Consider the following 21,037-nt stretch of genomic DNA (forward strand, 5'->3'; position numbering starts at 1 on the left):
TGACGAAACTCTCCGATTGTGAGTCGTTAATGTGGCCAGACACATTTCCACGGCTCGGATCTTGGAGGGGTTATACATTTTCCAAGAGTTTCACATCCTGGAGGTGACCAGTTCTGTCAAGGCAGAGAAAACATTTTAGAAAATTCAGGGATGATAAGATACAATTTTTCTCCAGAAGGAATCTTTATAGGCAACACCTGCCACCTGTATTTTGACATACACACCGATGCATGATGCGATTTATCAGAATCCACTCTATATTTTGCACCAGTTTCTTGCTTCCAGGAGATGCATTTGGTTGATTAACATGTTCCTTTACTATAACACATACTAGCCAGGACACTGCCGTAGTGAAACAAGCTACTCGAGCTCAGCACACAAGGTTAAATGCAGAGCTAAAAATGAGTCAATGGTTTATGGATTACCATTTATGGGATATTGATTGATTCCAAAGAGTGGCACATGTGTCTCAAAAAAGTAATCAATAAAATGTTCCTTAAAGCATGTGTGTACGTATATATATGTGGGGTATATGTGTGGTTGTGCCAGGAGGGGGCGCTACTGCACAACTTACAGAAGATTCAGAAATCCAGTCCTCAAAGTTAGTATTAGAATGCCTTGACAAAAAAATATCTAATCATATCTATGTACCTGTTCATTACAAATGTAACTATGACCATCACCCCTTTAATGGGAACAAGGGATAAAAAATATCATATATATTAAATTTATTTTATATATATAAATATCTCCAGCAGGATACATTTGTCTGTGGATAATGGTTGGAACAAGACCATCTCTAGCACCGTGTGTGTTTAGTCCCAGGCCAATCTTCCAGTTTTGGCTATGAGTTTACATACCATGACAGACAGGTCACAAACATTGAGCTGGGGCTGGCCTGGGATCATGGTGTCCCTGTGCTGGCGAACCACAGATGAAATCCTTGTAACAGCATCGCGGTACTCGGTACTTAATACGCTGCAACACAGAAGGTGGAAGGGTTTAAACAGAGTGAGATTTGCAGTACAGACACGTTTAACAGGTCAAGTGAACTTGCATCTGATGCCAATACGGGGAAGAGAAAGGGTTACGAATGCTAAAAAATTGTGCACAGGATTGACAGATAGGCTATTATTGTTAACTACTTCACAGCCGAGGGTCCTGAAGTAGGCAGGCTAATGAGACGAGACAATGCGAGCATGGCAGAGGGGTTAAAAAGAGCAATAGTTGTATGATGCAGAGTTAAAGTGAAAAGGCTGTATTTAGGGCATTTGGAGGCTGCTCTAGTAGTCATTTCACTGACTGAGACCTCTTTCCCCCTCCCTGGTTTTAAACCTGCCTGAAGAGTCCCCTGAGCTCTGGAACACAGGTGTGCAGAACGCCTGCTTCATTTGCTCTAATTGCCCCTTTGGTGATTTGCCGGAGCTTCCGGTGAAGGGAGCAGCTGCGTTACAAGACACCAAGGTCACATTCCTGATGCGAGAAGACCTGCGGGACCCCTGGCATGGTTGTGTGTCACATGTGCCGGGGGGGACTGTGTGCAGAGATCCTCCATCCTCTCTTTACCTGTCTAAACTCATACTCCTTGATTAGACTGTGGGACTCATGGACCCATCTGCTTCCACCTTCCACAGGATGGTGTAAATTGAGGTCATAGGTCACCTTCTGTCACTATCCCTGTCACCTTGCATTGCAATGCCCTATCATTCTCAATGTCAGGGTCCCCTCGGACTGTAATGTCTGCTGGCCATCATGTCATTGGACCTGCCTGACATATCCAATGCAATTTGAATCATACCTTATCGGGTACTTCTCCCCAGGGTCTCTGCCCATGTGGAACAGAAGGGGGTTGATACCGTGCTCCACTTGTGCATGTGTCATTACTCCAGAAACGTTCTGACCGGGACAGAAATCAATACCCTGAAACCAAGAACATAAATGAGCTTTTCTCCATATATTAAAGTGATCTTATCTAGATTTGATCAGCATTATACAGCGCTAGTCATTAAAGAACAATAACATAACCAGACTGCATTAAGAAATACATTGTAAGAAAAACGTTCTCTTCTACGTGGACAAAACGTTCATTGGATTCTTTACAATGATAATCAAATAAACCTTAGCAGATTTGTCATTTTAGCCTTTCCTCTGAATGTTTTATAATATAAAAAAACAGCATAAAGTTTAATGAAGAAGGCCATGTCTGCAAAAATAGTTACGTTTTAAAAAAAAAAACCCTTCTAGACACAGTTAATGGTAAATGGCCAAGTCGTCCGTGCTTATAGTTTTAGAAATCTGGCCTGGCACCATTCGTCTAACACCAGAATCCTACTATGGTGAATTAGACAGATGTACATACATATTAATGCGTGCTTGTGTTTAACGTTTCATTACCACTACGGGGAAAAAACTGCTGCCGCTGTCTCTCGATTCGGGGTTACATTATAGTGTGTTGAAGGGGTTAATTGAAAACAAACATATGTGATGGGACTGATTGGTGTCCCTGAGGGAGAATGGAGGTTCCAGGTGTGTAATACACCGTTATCTATAATTAATACATGTACTGAGGTTTCCAGGCATCTAAAACACTATTCAGAAAAAAAACACACAAAGTATACTTGGAATTGGCTATATATTATTTCACGCTACAGAGATTAAATTACAGGGATCTAAGGATGGAGTGGGATTTCTGGTGGGACGGAAGCCTTAGGAGTGGGTCTCTCATCTTGTTGAGATTCCTTAACGGAGAACTAGGAGAGAACGAGGAATATTTATTCCCCTTTCTGAGCTCAGCTGAAAGAGGAGGGGGTAGATGAGGTCTCAATGAAATTCCCATCTTGGCCTCTGGAGATAAATCGCTCCATTGATTCTGTTTCCATACAAAGAATTATCCAGACAGATCTCAGATTATCCCCTGAAGCAGTTTACGATCTACGCAATAGACCTAATCAGTAGTGTCGAGTGATGGACACACATTCACAATGCATTATGGAGTGCCTGGGCCTTTTAATAAACTGTCATTCCCATAGCTCACTTTTATGCCCATACCCTCAGTAGTGACGTTTCCAAATACACCGTGTCCAAGGACGTCGTTATTCTAGGAAGGATCTCATACGTTCTACAATTTGTGTTTGGAAAATACATTTCAGAATTGGTATTCCAAATTCACTATTGTTAGGTTAGGTGCAGTTTTTTTTTATCTGGATATTTTTTGGGTCTCAACAGGAAAGAAACATGTGTTGGTAGCAGAATGTGTAAGAGGCGAAAATATTGTAAAAATGTTATATTTTGGCAACACATTTAAACACACAAAATATATATTATTATACATACATATTATACATACATATATATATATCTCGTATTTGTTCGATTATAGGACAACCTTGATTATAAGAAGAGGGGCATTGTTCAGAGCATTTGCTCGAGCAGATACGGTATATATAATATTATACTATACATATATATATATATATATAAATATATATATATATTTTATGCTATACATATATATATATATATCTTATACACACACACACACACACATTTATATATATATATATATATATATATTAATTTGATTAAATGTTCCTCCTAGGTATAACACACACTTTAGGGGTATCAGCTAGCTGGTAACAGGATAAAAGGATTAATTTATATAATCCGGGCAGATAATATTCCAGTGGCCTGTTGAATACATGCAATTTCACCTGGGACAATTCCTCCAATGAATTAGTCCACGTCCAGTAATGGGCTTTATACTGGCCTAGCCTGACTGCCATCAGCTCATTGCCGCGATAGTAGAATACCGGCCTGCGTGGAAAGAATAAAATGACATTATATAAGAATAATTGTAAATCAGTTCATCATTAACAATTATCCTTCCGTCAGTCAGCCATTGCCTCAGCCATTAAAAAATGTTAACATCCAAACCCAAAAGCTGCAATCTATTTGTGGAGCTCCTACAAGGGACAGTGTCAAAGGGGTGAATATCCCTTTCAGCTGATGTAAACACAAATACTATTACTGCATTGGGTAGGTGGAACAGAAAGCAGATCTCTGCCATCAACCTTACCTTTCCATCACTTTGCCCTGAAGAAGAACAGTAGACAGATCAATGCCATCAATAAACCGATCCACAGGAAGATCCTGAGAAGCTAGGGACAGGCTGGTGGTGAAGAGATCCATGATGCTGGCCAGCTGATGGCTCACCTGCAGGGAATGCAGTTACTGTGCACGGTACCATATTCCACAGTGGAATTCAGCCCACAATGTATAATACATCCGGTTTAGATGTTAGGATATGAAAGCAACAAGTAGAGAAGAAGGGCTAACAATTTACCGCAGGTTTTTATTTTTTTATCTACCAATGGCCTGAATTCTATTAAATCTAAAGATCTGAATGAGTGGAGATGTTTTAGGATCTGTTTCAGAAAAAGGGCGCTACAAGGACTTGGATTATTTTAAAGCATTATGGTACATATACAATTTTAATGAGGGGGGGGTCAATATTTTGTACTGTTTTGATTTGATCCTAGTTTTCTCTTGTCCTCAGGCTCCTCACTGCCATTTCGGTATGGATATTCTTCTTATTTCATTACTATTTAAATAATCATTTCCACTTGCACTGAATAAAGGGGTACATTCTAAATAAATCGAAAATGAATACAATTTTTTTGTCATTATTCTAAACAACGTGTAGCGCTATAGCTTATTATTAAGATATTAACACACAGCTATTGATTTGGCCGTGTTGATGTATACCAGGTCCTACCGGCCCATTACCTCTGCATTATATCCACTATTATAATACATACTGTACTTATAAGCTGTGTGGATAGTTGGAGGCCAGTGACATTTATCTGCCACCCTTTCTTTTCGCTTTCTGGAGACAAAGAATGTTTTGTAAGGAGATGGCAGAGTCAGAAGGAATAAATTATAGTGGCTGATCAGATATGGGTCCTATCAGTAGGACACAGGCACATAGATTTGCAACAGGGGATCCTTCTGCTTTTTTACTTCCTCCTTGACATGATGGCATTAAAGAAACTTTTAAGAACTCTTTCACTGCCAACAATACACAGGCTTCTGTGAAAATGTCATGCAAGACAGTGTTTGGCACTACAGCTGTAAGGATTGTGATGGCTCAGTGTGTATCATAGGCAGAATGTTGAGGGTTGCCCGTCACTGCAACAACAGGGAAGTCAGACAGCCACTCCTGTACCAGGGATTACATTTCTAACTGTATGTAAGATACTTACTAGTGGATGGGTTCATTTACTCAAAGTGAGCTACTGGTGTGGGCGGCAAGATTAAATATTCTACTACCCCAATTTAATTGTGCATTATAAAGGGCCAACCCTGCTGCATGAGTCCTGAGACAATGCCATAAGGCAGAGATAACATGATGCCCGGCACTAAACACATTGCTTTCCAAGTACTGCAATAGTGAAAGCACAGTAGATTTCAAAAGATTCTTGCTCACCTGACCTGCAGCCACATGCCCCGGCCACCATGCAATGCCCGGCACTCTCATGCCACCTTCAAATGTTGTTTGCTTCCCGCAAAGGAAAGGAGAATTACTACCACCTGAAAGACAGTAAGACGCGAGAGAAGTACGTTTGCATTTGCCTAGTCACAAATAGACTAGAGTGCTCCTCAAAGGTTTAGGAATAACTGGAATTCTGAGAGTCTGGATAAGGGTTAAGGACCCTTAGAACTGCCTTGTTCTGGGGTCATTTTATACCTTGGTTTGGAGCAGAGATGAGTGCAGCTCCATTATCAGATGTGAAGAATACAAAGGTATCCTTATCAATCCCTTTCTGTTTCAGCAGGTTCAGGATTTTCCCAATGCTGAAATCAATCTCCCTCACTGCATCTCCGTATCTGGCAATGGACAGCAAAGAAATTATAGTATGATCAAACCAGGGATTTGCAGCTGTTCCATGTCAGTCAGAGAAACATATTAGTCTTTAATTAAGGATACTCTACTAAATTGAATAATACACATTTATGACTAAATAAAACATCACCTCAAAGATACAGCACTGATAGCCCGTAGAGTTTTTCTATATGGCAAGCCAACTCCATTATAACCTTATTTGCCCACAAACAGAAAATAAGTAAAATGTCTATTGTTCTATCTTGTATGGTAGGACCATACAGAACTTACAGGCCTCGGCGGCTGGTGCCCAGGAAAGATCTGGCTGCGTACACTGGAGCATGAGTAGCGTCAATGGCCCAATACAGGAAAAAGGGCTGTGATGTAGCGGCATGTTTGTTAATAAAGTCCAGGGCTTCCTGTGAATCAAAAAAGGAAAAGATTTAATATATCAATATATTAAAATAACCAAGAAAGTCACAATTTTTCATGATTCATAGCACAAATAGTCATGCCAATTAACATCTAGAGAGAATTAAAAAATCCCCAATAAAAAAAAAAGGTTTTCCTTACAATACAGTCTTCAAAACACCACTAAAACCTTTGCTGTATTTACAGATACATAGGTGTAACTACGACTATAACTCTGTTTCACACTGTATCAAAGAAAAATTATTATAACTAGTACCTGTAGGTAGATCTGGGTCAAATTTGACTCGCCTGTTTTGTGGTCAATTTTGAAATCTTCGTAGTATCTTTAAAGAAAAAAAAGTTAAAAGTTTTTGATATGACAACAACAGAACGAGCAATTATTGGAGGATTAATAGACATCTATGTAACCTACACCAAAAATGCCAACTTACATCTGTTATAATAGAGAGGAAAAAAAGACGCTTTAAGGAAACTGTATGCTGATGGACAAGCAGCAACATCGTCTAAGCGGCGATCTGGTTGCACGCCAAGGTGCATAAACTAAAGTTATCAGCTGTGGAGGTAGATGCAGTGATGTGCTGTCTAAATACCTGCCGATCATCTCCCAGTCTCTGTACACAGGAATGTTGGGCCTTTGTCTGTTGTCATAGGGTCCAAAGTGACAGTTGGGAGATCCAAACCACTCATCAAATCCATGTTTCAAGGGATGGTATTTGGGTCTGTGACCAAGATGCCTGAAAATATATAAAGGTGGCTCTAAACATCAAAATGGGTAAAAAAAAAAAATTCAGACTGATGGACAATTGAGCTGGGTCTTGCTCCTATGCAGGTGTCACACACAGTGGCTGATCTTATTCTTAGTTTTGTCTCATTAATATCCCTAACAAGATGCCCAAAATCCAGAGGTGGGAAGACCTCAAATATTGTACTCTTTCACCCATGGCCATTAGTCAGCTCTGCTTGTGGAGCTGCATGTCTGTAAAAGCAAAGACTTAACAGATGATGCAAAGCTCTGCAGGTTGCTCTACAAAAACGTGAGGTCCAACAAAGCTCTGCAGAACACCTATGGAGAACTTGGAGGTAAAGAAATCCCTATCGTTATGTGGGGTAAGAGATACAATAATGGTGGCAGTAATGAGAAAGAACGATGCTTGGCAAATATCCCTGTTCCTGTAAGACCATATTATTCTATATAGAAAAATACAGTTCCAAAGGTTCTCCACAGAACTCTACAACAGAATCCCAATGTATTGCATCGCTATTTACTGTATCATCACGTTAACATCATGGAGAACGGACCCAGCAAAATCAATACAAAAGATTTACCATTTGCCAATAATCTTATTGACATATCCAGCTTTCTTCAGCAGTTCAGGCAGCAGGATCTCCGAGTCAGGGATTCCTCCGACTATCTCCTGTGGGGTATATGCTGTCCGAGGAAAGCCGAAGACGTATTAGCTTTACCCATATGCACCGGGCCCATTTGGGAGTATTTCAATGAACGGGTCTGCAACAGTCAACTGTACTATATAATAAAGTACACTTTATTACCAAATGTGTTTAAGTCTCCCCTGTCTCCAACTTTACTGTTACAAGGAAATGTTGAAGCAACTGACATCATGTGAAAATAATATAGGTATGGTCTTTACTGTATTACAAAGACAGACTGCCGTTGGCGTCAGGTCAAGATCCCTGCTCACCATTCCTAGCATGATCATTGGTGGTATAGAACCCATTCCGTATAGGAAGGCGTCCGGTCAACATCGCCGCTCTTGCTGTAGAGAGAAAAAAATCGGAGCGTTACCTGCTGTATGCATGTTAAAGAGCCTCAAAGGGATTAGACGTCACGCATACTAATAGCTGCAGGCAGCTACCTCTATATCAGAACCACATTTACCTGAAACTGTACAGTGAGTTGTAAGAATTTGTGTCGTTATACCATTATGATGTTAGATTGTGTCTTTTAGTGCAGCTTTATGTTTAATATACATTATAAATCGATAGATGATGATGATTATAGACATCATCTTGTCCTGAATCTGTCTCCGTTATCGACAGCTCCACAGCCATTTTAATGGAGGACATCAACTCATTCAGTGGCAGGTAAAACAGCGGTAAATGAGGAAAGACGTGTTAGGTTTGATGCTTGTTATAACCACACTCACATGGCGAGCATAGGGGGTTTGCGGTGTAAAAATCCGTAAACAGAATGCCTTCCGAAGCCATCTGGTCCAAATTAGGAGTCTCTTTGGAGGGTTCACCAAACACCCCCAAATCTCCCCACCCCATCTGCGAAAAGGGAGAACAAAGTATGTTAAAGGCAAAAAAGGTGGTATAGATGTAAATTATTTATTATCTTATATAGCGCCATCATATTCCGTAGCGCTGTGCAATGGGTTACGGTACAAGTAATACGGTATATAACATAACTATTTGATTTAAAGGGCCCTGCTCAAACCGGCTTAACGTTTTATAAGCAGTCAGGAACAAGGCCAACTGAGAATGATATGAAAAGCCTTTGATCTACCTCACCTAACGCAGTGAGCCAATGTACAGCGTTATGGAATATGATGGCGCTATATATAAATCAATAAATAATCATTATAATAAACGATGTTGCCCTGTACTGGTATTTTCTGAGACCTTTGAATTCTATTCCATATAGGAAAATATACGTCTCTCTGTCTATAGCGGTTGTATCACCATGGCGCACCGATGGAACCAGCAGCTATATGCCTGCCGTTGCTACGGTTACAAGACCACTTTTCAAAGTTTGCACCAGAATCCTTCCTGTTATTTGCATCGAGAGGTGCTATTTACAAAAACATAAAAAATAAAAACCCAATACATTTGACAGGAAAATTTGTATTTTAACTCCACAAACCATTTGACAAGATTATACACAGATTTTATCTGCTTTAAATCAATGCCTCACAGTTTGAAACACACAAATATTCAACCCATTAATATTCTGTATTCTTGTAACTAGACAAAAAATTCACTTCAGAAAAACCTTTATTTCCTATTTTTTTAGCTCAGTAATGATATTAATATAGTTTCAAAAACGTTGGCGGTATTTAGGTGTGAGGGAGAGTATCCTATAGATAACTATAGGGGAAAAAGTTTTGCATTATATATATGTATGTATGAAGGTATACACATATGGTTCTCACATCGTCCATCAACAGCAGAAGGATGTTAGGTCGGGAGCTGTTGGTCGCCAAAACTGGGCTCAGAAGCCATAGAATACCCAGCGCCCACTTCATCGCCATCACTGTAACTTTAGACCACAGATGTATAAGCACAAGAGCGCCAAACACACGTTACAAGGCAATTATGAGGAGGAATTGGAAGCCAGAGTGCGTTCGAAGTCACTTCGGTGATTAGAACTCGAACCTCGAATCACATGACTCTAAAAAAGCAATGACAGTTGTCAGCACCCTGCAACCCAAAGCGAGGCTTGGTACGCATGCACGTAACCCGGCTTCAGGAAGCGGATTAACATGGCGGTTTGTGTGGCAGTCATAGCAAAGGAGGTGAGATGCTTCATTTTATAACAAATATTCCTTGTACTGTAAATATGTTGTAAACGATAAAGGGACACACACTATAATGTATTTATCCATCATGGCGGCGATCGCGCCAGATGTGTAAGGGAATTACTTAATCTTGTACTATGTCCCTACTGTGAGGCCGAATAGTGTGAGGTAAGTTACAAAATCACCTCAAGTTGTATGATATAAGGCACCCATCACACAATTTAAATGCAATTATAACGTGTATATATATAAATATATATATACATAAACTCGTATATATAATATTGCCTCAAGATAAGTGGGCGGATTATTAATTATTGTTTTGTATAGTGCCATCATATTCCTCAGTGCTGTACAATGGGTATTTCACTTTTTGTGATTTGACAGGAACTATTTTCTCGTAACATTCAGTATTATGAATCTGAATATATCTATATCTATATCTATGCCATACATTACTGTGACAGGAGCTGTCAATGATGTACTCTATTTCATCTTAAATGAAGAGATGACAAATCCTGGGCCATAATAATCAGACAGAATAATGTGGTGTTAGAAAAACTGTAACTTTTTTGGTTAATTTTTAATTTTTTTTTAGAACTACCCCCTGTACATCCGCAGCATCCCCGCTGAGAAACAACTGAAGTTTCACTACACTGTGCACACCTCGCTGGATGTGGTGGACGAGAAGATCTCTGCCATGGGGAAGGCTCTGGTAGACCAGAGAGAGCTTTATCTGGGGCTTCTGTATCCCACCGAGGACTACAAAGTGTATCCTTATTGGCTGTGGCTGGGGGGGGCTTACGAGCCTGGTAAAAATAAAGATCTGATGAGTCTGAAAGCAGAAGCTGAGGGCCCTATGCTGGACCACTTTCACAGCTGCTCATGTCTTTGATGACAAGACCTATGTGTATGTATGTGTGTATACATATATATATCTATAATCTATATATATCTATATATATCCTTGTGTTGTCTGGACGTAACCTGTATCGTGCATGGGAGCTTGTTCTTTAACTTGCTTTCAGTTATGGATATGTCACTAACTCTAAAGTGAAGTTCGTGATGGTTGTGGATTCGTCCAACACAGCTCTCCGAGATAACGAGATCCGTAGCGTAAGTGAGGTTCCTGTGTTATTTATATAGCCTTTTTAGAAATGTAGTTTTTTCTACACCGTCTTTACTTAATATATTAATTCTGTTCTTTCCAGATGTTCCGTAAACTGCATAATTCCTACACTGATGTCATGTGCAATCCCTTCTACAACCCCGGAGATCCCATTCAGTCACGGTGAGCCAAACCTCCTAAACATTTCATTTCCACCGGGAGAAAAGCAGAATGTTTTATCTTGGGCTTTTTGCACAGAAGTATCAGGTCTTGTAGTGAGTAATACTCTGGGTTATCTTTGTCTGGGATACTTTTATTGTTAATTGCTGTGGCACATGTTTCAACAAGCCAAGAAAGTTATGTGTCACATGTTATTATAGTTAAGTGTGGTGTTATGTTGTCGACGCTCTGTTGTGTAGCACTGTGTGTGTGTGCTCAGTTCTATAATAGGACAGAACAAGCCCCTCTGTTAAAGACTCTGTAAGCTATTATGGATTCGGATACCAAGAGAACATTGCTTCAACCTGGAAGAAGAAATTCATCCTTAAGGCCATTGTTTCCAATATATTTATCCCTGGGTACCTTTTAAGGGACCTCTCTGCTCGGCACCATGCAACATTGGAATAGAGACAAACATAGCTTGAATTAACTACAAGCTTCATGGCGTTCTCTTCCATACAGCCTATGTTGTCATGATGATCTTCCCCAATTGATAGAGTATACCTGTCAGAGCAGGTTGGATTGACAGATCATCAATAAGATTAATGACCGTTGTAGGAATATCACTAGTACACCACAAAAAGTCATCTCATCATCGACGACCCCAGACTGCTCTGGTTGTCATTACTTCTGTTTATTCTCGTCTGTCTTCCCCCTCCCAGGGCCTTTGATAACACAGTCACTTCCATGATGGTGCCGGCGTGCTGAAACTCATATCGGTCTGGAACGTGGTGGGAAGCAAAGTGGAGACTGTAAATAAATTGGATGCAAAGTGAAACATTTGGGACAGTTTTAGGTTTCTAACTTTCTGAAGATTGTGACACTGATCTCATACCGGATTTAATCTGTGGTTTGGCTTGTCTTGCGTTCATCTTGCCGACATAACCTAGAGCCCCTAAGCTGTCTTCCTTACTATAATTTAAACGTACATCTGAAACACCTCCGTACTAAGACCGTGCCCTGATTGTCCAGTGGTGTCTGTGCGACCCAAAGCCACACATTAGAAACCTGAAGAGGTGGGTTTCCCAGGCTAACTCCTCACTGCCCTGTTTGGTCAGCAGAAGACCAGTGTTGTCTGGGTAGAGACGGTGGAAATGTTTTATGGTGGGTATGCTACACGCATGCATGAGGTTGCCTTCTTATATGTGTAAGCACAGTCAGTTTATTTAATAAAGAGTGGTTTTCCTGTGCATTCTTGTGCTACAACAACTGTTTGAAAGGTGATTTTGTCTTGTATTTGTTATAGAAATGCGACTGGTAAATCAGAGTAAGGTGAGAAAAAGAAAACCAAATAAGAGCTTTTTGGGGTGAATTACCAAGGATACGACTTCTAGTCGTTAGAATGTTCTCAGGGGGTGCTTAGACTTTTCCTACCGTGCGCCAAACGGGTCTTTTTGAGAGACTCGTTCCTTTCCCTCTACCCTTATAGATCTGAGAATTGGAGAGCTACTTTTCTCGAAATTAGGGAGCATCTGGAAGCAGCATCCATACTATGAAGTCTAGTTTGTTTTGTTGGTTACTCATTTCATTGAGTATTTTTTTAGTAACCGGGAGTTTGACAAATACTGACATAAAGGGAGAATCCTTTTTTTTTTTTAAACTCATGTTTACACTAATAATATGGTCAGAAGAAGAAGTGAAACTTTCAGCACTGTCTGGATTCATTTTGACGAGATCCAATAGACAGCCGTAGAATTTGTAAATAGAACCTCGTCTGTTCTCGATATAAAAATGTAAAATCCAGATGTGTAAATTCCCACTAGAGAAGAAACACCCATTCTTAGTGGTGCGGAATACTTCCACAGAGACTTTAATTGGCTAGGATTTTTAAGTATCCTAGTTATTCAACCCCCGCATTAGTGTAGGCAAAAATAGTTAGGATTAGTACGCGACTTGGTTTGGCAAGCGATGTCCTTACTTGTCTTAATGGTAGAAGCAGAGGTTTAGGGGTATGAAAACTCAGATGTTTTGTAACAGAAGAAGATATTCTGACCCAGCAAGGTGCGGCTTTGGCGGTGGATTATATGTATACCATCAGCATAACCATAAAACTTAACATGGGAATATTGCAGGGTTTATTAAAGGTTTTGGACCTTTTTATTGACCCAAGGACTGGAGTGTTAAATTTCTTAAGAATGGGACTGAAATACACCAGACGACTTTAGGAAAGCAAACAACCCGTTTATTATGCTACAACAAAAATCAAGTATGGTAATAGCAAAGAGATTTTCATTAGATTGCTTTGTTATTTACAAGCTTCATACACCATAGTGAACAGACGATGCCTTAAGTCCAGAATGTCTTACTGGTTACTGCATGGGAGTAAGAACGTTCGTTTGGGGCCAGAGATGGAAACCCCCTTACTGCAAACTTGAACTGAAGATTTCCACGTTTACTAAACTCCATGCATATGGAACATCCTCTTGGATTTGGCGCTGCGTTGGTCAGTAAGGGTTATTCCACGGGCCTGTCCTTCCACGACTTCTAAGGAGAAAGAAAACCTCAATCATGAACGGCTGTAGCTTGGGTCACGGCTAGAACTAGGACAGATTTACTATTCAAGAGATACTGGAATAGCCCATCTTATTTCAGAAAAACAATTGTACCAATCAAGGGGAAGGGAAGTCCTTCTGATGAGATCTATAGCAACAGAAAGTGTCCAAAACAATCAAAAGGAGTTTGTAAATTATAGAAGAACTCTTCCAGGGGCAGGTGAAGCCCCTCTGCACATCCAGATGCTGGAAGCATGCGACATTCCAGTAAAAGTCCCGATCAGGATGTCCTACGGCTTGTACTGACCTGTTAGGTCGGCCTCTGGGTCTCTGTCCTCTCTGAAAGTTTCCTCTTTGTCCCCGAGGTCTGCCTCTGAACCCTCCCCTGTCCGTGGTACTAATTCCAGGCATATTAGTCCTCTTGGCTAGTACCTTCAATAGAAGAATGAGGCTTTTTTTTTTTTTTTTAAATAAACATTGATTGACAGATTGGTGGAAGGCTTCAGCTTCTAACAGGTGGGTTTTGTATAATTCTTGGTGCCTGAAAACTCACCTTGATCGTTCGACCACGGAACACGGTCTCATCCATGGCAAGAGCTGCCTCTACCGAGCTCTTTTCTGCAAACTCAATATAAGCATATCTAGGACACGGAAAAACACGGTAGTATATGCATCAAGTAACCGACTAGTTGGATTTACAAGAGGAAATCCTAAACATTTGAGATGTACAAGATATCTCCCATGTGGTTTTAAAGCGAGTCAAGCCTTTAAAAGACTATCCTGGTGTATGTATGTGACAGATATGGATCTCTTAAACGTTAAAGTCATTAATGAGATTATAGATGGGAAGACTTTACATAAATGTGTAATGTTTCCTAGAAATGTCTCTAAGGGAATATATAGCACATTATAGAGACATCACACTTACATTAAGTGAAGACAGGTCCATATATCAGTGTAGCAGAGGGGATAGTTGCCCAGAGCAAACAAGCCACGTTTATGGCTGCATTAATGCCAGAGAGGTCTAGGTTTGGAAGCCTTTTCATTTAAGCAGTAGGAAGAGCTCTTATATAAAGACTACCCTATGAGGAAGTGTTGGCCAGTTATCTGCTACTACGTTACCCTTTGGGATGCCCAGAGAATTTGTCACACAAGATGGTGATCCTGTTGATGGTGCCGCAACTACTGAAGTGGGATTCTAGATCTTTGGCGGTACCGCCATAATCCACCTACAGAAAGTCCAGAAATCAGTTGGTGGCTTCGTTACGACCCATTACTTCTTGACATGATCATAACTAACAGTACTAAGGGCAAATGGAAATAGACGGAAGAAAATAAAGACTTACATTCCCAACATATACAGACCGCTGATCTGCTTCCTTCTTCTCTTCTGCACTCAGAGGCCGAGGTGGACCTGGTACAAGGAATGAGGATGATCAGAAACCTAGGAAATTGTGTATCAAGGCCAGTCATGTCTCCATCTTAACAGATCTTTTCTGCACTTGTTATTCAGGACTAAAACAAGCTTTCTGCTCTACGGGGACTGGACGGTCATGAGAATACATACATGAAGATAAGGACAGGACTGAGGAGCAGAGAGCAAAATCAGTGGCACAGAGGTAATGCCACCAGCAACAGATTAATCCATGTGCCCGCCATCTATCAAGGCAGCAGTTATTAGTAATGAATGGAGAACGAAGTACAGAATTTCTGCTCATATGTCACTTTTTGCATTAATTATTCTCTCTTGCACTCCTACTAGTTCTGAAGCTACTGCAACATTTTTACCACGTAGGCAGAATAGGTTAATAGTGAGAAATAACACGGCAAATCAAGAGTGATGCGGCAGGTCCGCATGAAACATACTGGTGGTAGCAGATATAGAGATTATATATATATATATATATATATATATATATATATATATATATATATATATATATATATATATATATACATACACACACACACACACACATACACATATATACATACACACAGCAGTGCAAAGCAAAGTCCCCACGCCACAAATTCATACCAGCTTTTGGAAAAGTCCTCTCATTTCCAGACAGCCCCTTCAAACGCTCCGTTTCTGCCTCCATTTCGCGTACCCTCATCCTGATGGCTTGCAGTTCCTGGGAAGAACATGGATTTGCCAGTGGCAAGTAAAACATATAAGGCCCCAAGGTTACCAACAATCCCCTAAACAGCTGTGAGTCCATGGCCTGCCGCCACCATGAGTCAACGGCGTCATCAAAGTCAGTTAGGAGTCAGTTAGGAGCTTCTGCATCACTTACAGGGTCATCTACTCCACCTTCTTCGCTTTCCTTATGTTCTTCCAGCTCCGGTTCCACTTCTGTGTCTCTCTCAGACATACCCCAAGTCACATCCCAGCAGGGAGGCAACCGACTGAGGTTACCCCACAAGCTATTATAGCCAAGACCTGGGATCAAGTAGAGGACGAATGAAAGACATTGTAGAGCACCTGTCATGCTGAGCTCATTATTGGTTGTCCAGCGTTTGAGACATTGCCATGTTATCCTAGAACTAGTAGGACATGCGTGTGAATGGGCTGAATCTTCATATCTGCCATCCTCTGCTCTGCTTTAAATGAGAGGAGACCCCTAACACGCACACCCAATCACAAAACCACCCCACTCATCTTAATACAAGACATCTCTAATATATATATATATATATATATATAGACCTCTCCATAAAACAGTTGGCCGGCTTATGTTTATGCAACCAAAATGATAGAGCTAGATATTTATTGCACAATAGCAGGACCAGTTCCGTACATACTGAACAGACTCAAAATGTTAGCCAAGCCACAATACTACTCACCAAACAGGACTAGACACCAAGCCTGAAGAGCTGTGCAACTTCAGTCCTCAAGGGCCCAAACAGGTCAGGAACTCGCCTGAAAACAAACAGTTTAATGGAGACACTCGTGCCAAAGCCGGGATATCCAACAATTGCAACCAGTTTGCGTCCCTCGAGAGCTTGAGTTGTGCAGCCCTGCTATAGAGGGAGCACAGAAAGGATCCTACTGGCTAGAGACCTGGCTACAAATGATCCATGCATTTAACTTGCCCAAAAACTCCATTAGCTTACATATAGTACTATATCACTTTATTATTGCCTGACCCAGGCAAATTAGCCTTGGAGCCTGTAAGATTCCCTACATGAAACCGATGATAAAACACAACAGATCATGTGGCAAACATCACATATACATAAAAATCTAATGTGTAGTGAAACAAGGTTTACCTGCTTGAATCATACCAAGTACCTCTACTAGAGGCTGGCCTTGTGCCTACATGGAGGAGGGAGAGAGAGAAAAGGGGATCCTCCCCGCTCCTTCTCCTTTCTTATTACGGGACTTAACCCAACTCACCCTTTCAGCCCCAGGAGGCGCACAAACTCTTAACACATTAGTGACATACATTCACCTCCCTGGCAGAAGAAGAGTTAATGAGTTCCCCAGGGCCCAGCCTAGTATGTACACACCTGCCAGGTAACATCATCTAATGAGCCAAGCAAAATCAATAGAGTGTAATTAGCTAGGGGGGGCACCACGAAGGCTGGATATTATAATACACTTAAGCGAAATGGTATGCATCATTATCAGCAAGTTTGTTGATGTGGGCTTTTGCCGTTTCGTAGGGGTTTATCATTGAGCCCGGTGAGGCTTATGGGGGCAGCCATTATTTTCCCTGCATACATCTGCAGAGGCAGCTTACCGTGAAGAAAACCAAATGGGGTTGTGTGATGTCCTCACAAATACATTGTATTAGTTCTATCTCTGCTTAACCGTCAGGTGTGTCAAATTTGGCCCCCCAGGCCCATAACCCAGGTGCAACTTTAGAGATCTTGGGATACCAGTAGAATGATCCTGTGGACTGGAGTTTATCGGCCATGTTTTCCAGGACACATATCATTTTTACATATCGCCGACCAGCCCAGATAAAGTGCAGTCCTGCCGTATGGGGGATGTATAGACTCGTGGAAGGGAACCAATTAGTTATACATCCCCCATACTGCAGGGCAGCGCTTTATCAGGCCTGGTCAGCGATATGTATACATTTCCTAGAAAACATGACTGATGTGGTCACCCTACCTTCATGGTGAATAGTTAAATAAGTGAATTCCTTTTTAAGGATGCTTAAGGTTATTAAGCAATTTTTAGTGCAAAGGTTTAAGGTCTTATCACCATGGTGACCAATAGATTGAGCAGAAACAGTCTGTTGGTTGCTATGGTGATAGAAGCACTTTTAACACTGTTGCTTTGCGGGTAATATAGATAGAAAAAGAAGAAAAGAAAACTATATATTTTATATATATATATATATATATATACACACACATATACATACTATTATTAATTAAACCACCGTTCTATTGTGCTGTTATCTTACAGTAAGGCATGTTTATAGTGTTGATATGTTTAATTTGACTAATATATGAACATGATGTGTTTTGTTTTTCATTTTTTTTATATAAAGGTGTGCGTACCACAGACTATATCTATTTCTTTCTATAGAATCACTTTTTTTCTGCCGGTGACTTGGAGGGATGCATTTCTTTGTTACACTCCACACTTCCTGTCGTATGTTAGCGCTCACAAGGTAAATCCATAGTCATATGACTTGGGGGATGCATTTCTTTGTTACACTCCACACTTCCTGTCGTATGTTAGCGCTCACAAGGTAAATTCCTTCCCCGCTCTACTGAAAAAGCAGAGCTCCCAATAATCCCTATTACAATAGAGTTTAACCTTTCATAGTGTTGAGCGATATAATCTGAAATAGCCCCAGGGTTGAGGGATATACTGTATTTATCACTGATTGGGAAACCTAGAAGATTTCAGTAGCGTTAAATACTTGGGCGTCCAACTGGATGATGTGTGTCAGCCCTCACAGCATGGAGTCTAAGCTGACACTGCCTTGCGAGCCACCCATTCATTTTGCACGCTTCTTCACACGTCTCCATTCTTCCATCGCCATGAAGGAAGCGTGTCCCGTATCAGTACTGTCCTACCAAATCCAGGGCAGCTTCTAGTTATATGAGCATCATGGTGGCAGTGCGCATGTAGTCCTGGCATACGTAGATCACTCAGCGCCTGAAACTTTATAAGAGTCACTTGTAGTGATTCGAAGGATCACCAGCTTGTTTAGGGACCTTGATGACTAATAAGCAGGTTTATCCTCGCATAAGCCCAGGTGGCTCTTTAAATGACTGTTAACAGTGATTGATCCATCTGTGCACATGCTAAGGTGGTACCAAAAGCCCTTGGGGGGAGATGGAATAGCAGCTTTAAGACCCTGCGATGTTATTGTTTACTAAGCATTTAGAACTAATGGGGCATACGTGACTTTAGACGTATTTACATATTTGTGGACGTTTGATGTGTAATAAAGGACCTTTGTGCCCCTCTGTAATATTAAAGCACAGGAGCTACCCCCGAGTCCCCCCCGTGGTTCCGTAAAGTATTTCTCTAACGTACTGCTTTATAGAAGAGAACACAGACTGATGTTGCTATATTAAAACTTTCTTTTATGACACAGATACAGATCACAGAACAGACATCGGATCTGAACTCATGAACGATTACAGCTGCCACGGGTCAGACATATAACAAATGAAGATACCAGCATGCAAAGGTACACGGCGCCAGCCTGCTGGAGTAACTGCCCTTCCCCAATGAGGATGAGTATAGCACTTCTGCCCCGCAGTGCCCAAGTCAAAGGACGCATCTGAAAGCCACAAGGTAAGCACCCCATTCATTTTGACACATCTGATGAGCTGATATCAGTTAGATGCTCTAGTTTTCCCTTGTTTGGTCTCCTGTAGTTCTCTAAAAGCTACCTGCATACACCCAGTCTGATGTGTCAATTGGCCAGATCGCTCCATTAAACAGGGAGGTATATGGTAAATGCATGCTGCAGGGACTGCGTTAAACACTTTGCATCCTCAGAAAAACTTTTTACATATACAATTTTTTGACGGTGCAGTATACGTTCTGATACGATCAACAGTCAACCCGATCCTTCAGCTGCCAAGGTCTTTAGATAACCCGAGTGATAAAAGGGGTAACTTGCTAGCTGACATATTTGTAGAGGTTGGGAAAGCCCTCTATGAGTCTGCTTGAAATAATCATGCCAGATATGGCACAAACTGGGTTCAGTGCCAGGTCTTCTACCTCCTGCTTTAGGCATTAAATACTTACTTGTGTATACTTACTTGTGTTTGGAGGGGGGGGGGGGGGGGGTTTAAGGATGTAATTGGAAATCTCCTTATCGGAGAAGCGTTATTCTTTTAAAGAGATAATAGTCAAAAAACATAGACTATCGTGACAGATGCCCCCTGTTAAACTGCAGATACCCTGCAGAGCATCAATGCCTTTAATGCAGCCCACAGTGTACACTTTCCAAATGCCCTCCTAATACAGACTGCCTATTGCATTAGATGTACAGTGTATGCCATTCATGCAAGATGGTGTCTTCGTGGCAGACAATAGGGAAACAAAAGGTCCGGCAAACCCCGGTGGCAGTGATGTATGCAGCCGGTCCCTTTTTAACAGGTTTCAGTTTGCGTCTGATGAATGCAGGACTTGAAAACAGAAAATCAGGTTCCGCTGGCAGCTACTAAGAGGAAACCGAGGCAGACAGGGGCCATCGCGGGCTGGCGGTGTCACAGAAACACACGGCACGCAGAACCCGACAGGGTGTTGCAAACAAGCGTGTGGGTGCACCGCAGGGCTGAATTCGCATGGGCGCCTCCATCTTTAAAGCTATACAAAAAGAGGTCCCCCAACTTTGAGTCCTCTGTTTGCTGACCCTGGAGACATCGTATTGTGCATTTAAAGCTGCTTTTGTTGGTTTTGTAAGTCTGAGACAGAGATAGCCTGGAAGGCGGGGATCCTCTTCCATGGTCACGTTTTGGTTTGAATGTGAAGCTTTTTGGGCCATATTTGTAAGTCCTCTGTGGGAGCTGAAGTGAGTCAGAGGTAGTGCGGGAGAGATCACGCGGGCATTCGCCTTGTCAGAGTCCACGTTGAGGTTAATGTCCCGGGTAATCCAGGTTTTACCTGGTGCCACAGGGCAGAAGTGTTTATTTTACAACATAGAATAATTGTGCTTAAATAGAGAGATTTAAAAAAAAAAAAAGAAAAGGACCAGCCTTAATGCACAGAATGAAGTGCACTGACATAGTGTGCAAAATATAAAGACACACTGAGAAATCAGGACAAGAATGCATTTCAGGGAATGAAGGACTTGGAAGCCAAATAGTACGCGGAGGTCTCCAAAGCAATGAATTTGCAGATGGCCGCCTTTACACGTCCCGCCAAATACTTTCTATA

The 21,037-nt window shown here is 41.2% G+C and overlaps 3 protein-coding genes across 3 annotated transcripts; 1 reads left to right on the forward strand and 2 right to left on the reverse strand.

The window, feature by feature from the left end:
• Positions 1-26: 26 nt before the first annotated feature.
• On the reverse strand, positions 27-9,524 carry LOC149299145 (N-acetylgalactosamine-6-sulfatase-like). The gene is made up of 14 exons (XM_089486498.1): positions 9,487-9,524; positions 8,479-8,602; positions 8,014-8,088; positions 7,640-7,742; positions 6,904-7,047; positions 6,570-6,636; positions 6,173-6,300; positions 5,747-5,886; positions 5,486-5,589; positions 4,076-4,212; positions 3,711-3,813; positions 1,799-1,920; positions 861-978; positions 27-113 (listed from the first exon to the last, which is right to left on the reverse strand). The coding sequence occupies exons 1-14, from the start codon at positions 9,493-9,495 to the stop codon at positions 27-29; spliced, it is 1,461 nt and encodes a 486-aa protein (XP_089342624.1). The 5' UTR covers positions 9,496-9,524.
• Positions 9,525-9,816: 292 nt separating this feature from the next.
• LOC149299146 (trafficking protein particle complex subunit 2-like protein) lies at positions 9,817-11,887 on the forward strand. Its single transcript, XM_089486474.1, has 5 exons — positions 9,817-9,849; positions 10,451-10,623; positions 10,881-10,968; positions 11,064-11,143; positions 11,842-11,887. Exons 1-5 carry the CDS (start codon positions 9,817-9,819, stop codon positions 11,885-11,887), a joined length of 420 nt encoding a protein of 139 aa, XP_089342600.1.
• Positions 11,888-13,623: 1,736 nt separating this feature from the next.
• On the reverse strand, positions 13,624-16,046 carry LOC149299147 (embryonic polyadenylate-binding protein 2-A-like). Its single transcript, XM_089486691.1, is given in 7 exon segments — positions 13,624-13,663; positions 13,979-14,103; positions 14,225-14,312; positions 14,794-14,900; positions 15,018-15,146; positions 15,714-15,806; positions 15,969-16,046. Coding segments are annotated over 7 exon segments (660 nt in total).
• Between the last annotated feature and the right edge of the window lie 4,991 nt (positions 16,047-21,037).

Source organism: Sceloporus occidentalis, unplaced genomic scaffold, assembly GCF_023333645.1.
Source record: "Sceloporus occidentalis isolate IW3139 unplaced genomic scaffold, rSceOcc1.0.p SCAF_29, whole genome shotgun sequence".
Lineage (NCBI taxonomy): Eukaryota > Metazoa > Chordata > Lepidosauria > Squamata > Phrynosomatidae > Sceloporus > Sceloporus occidentalis.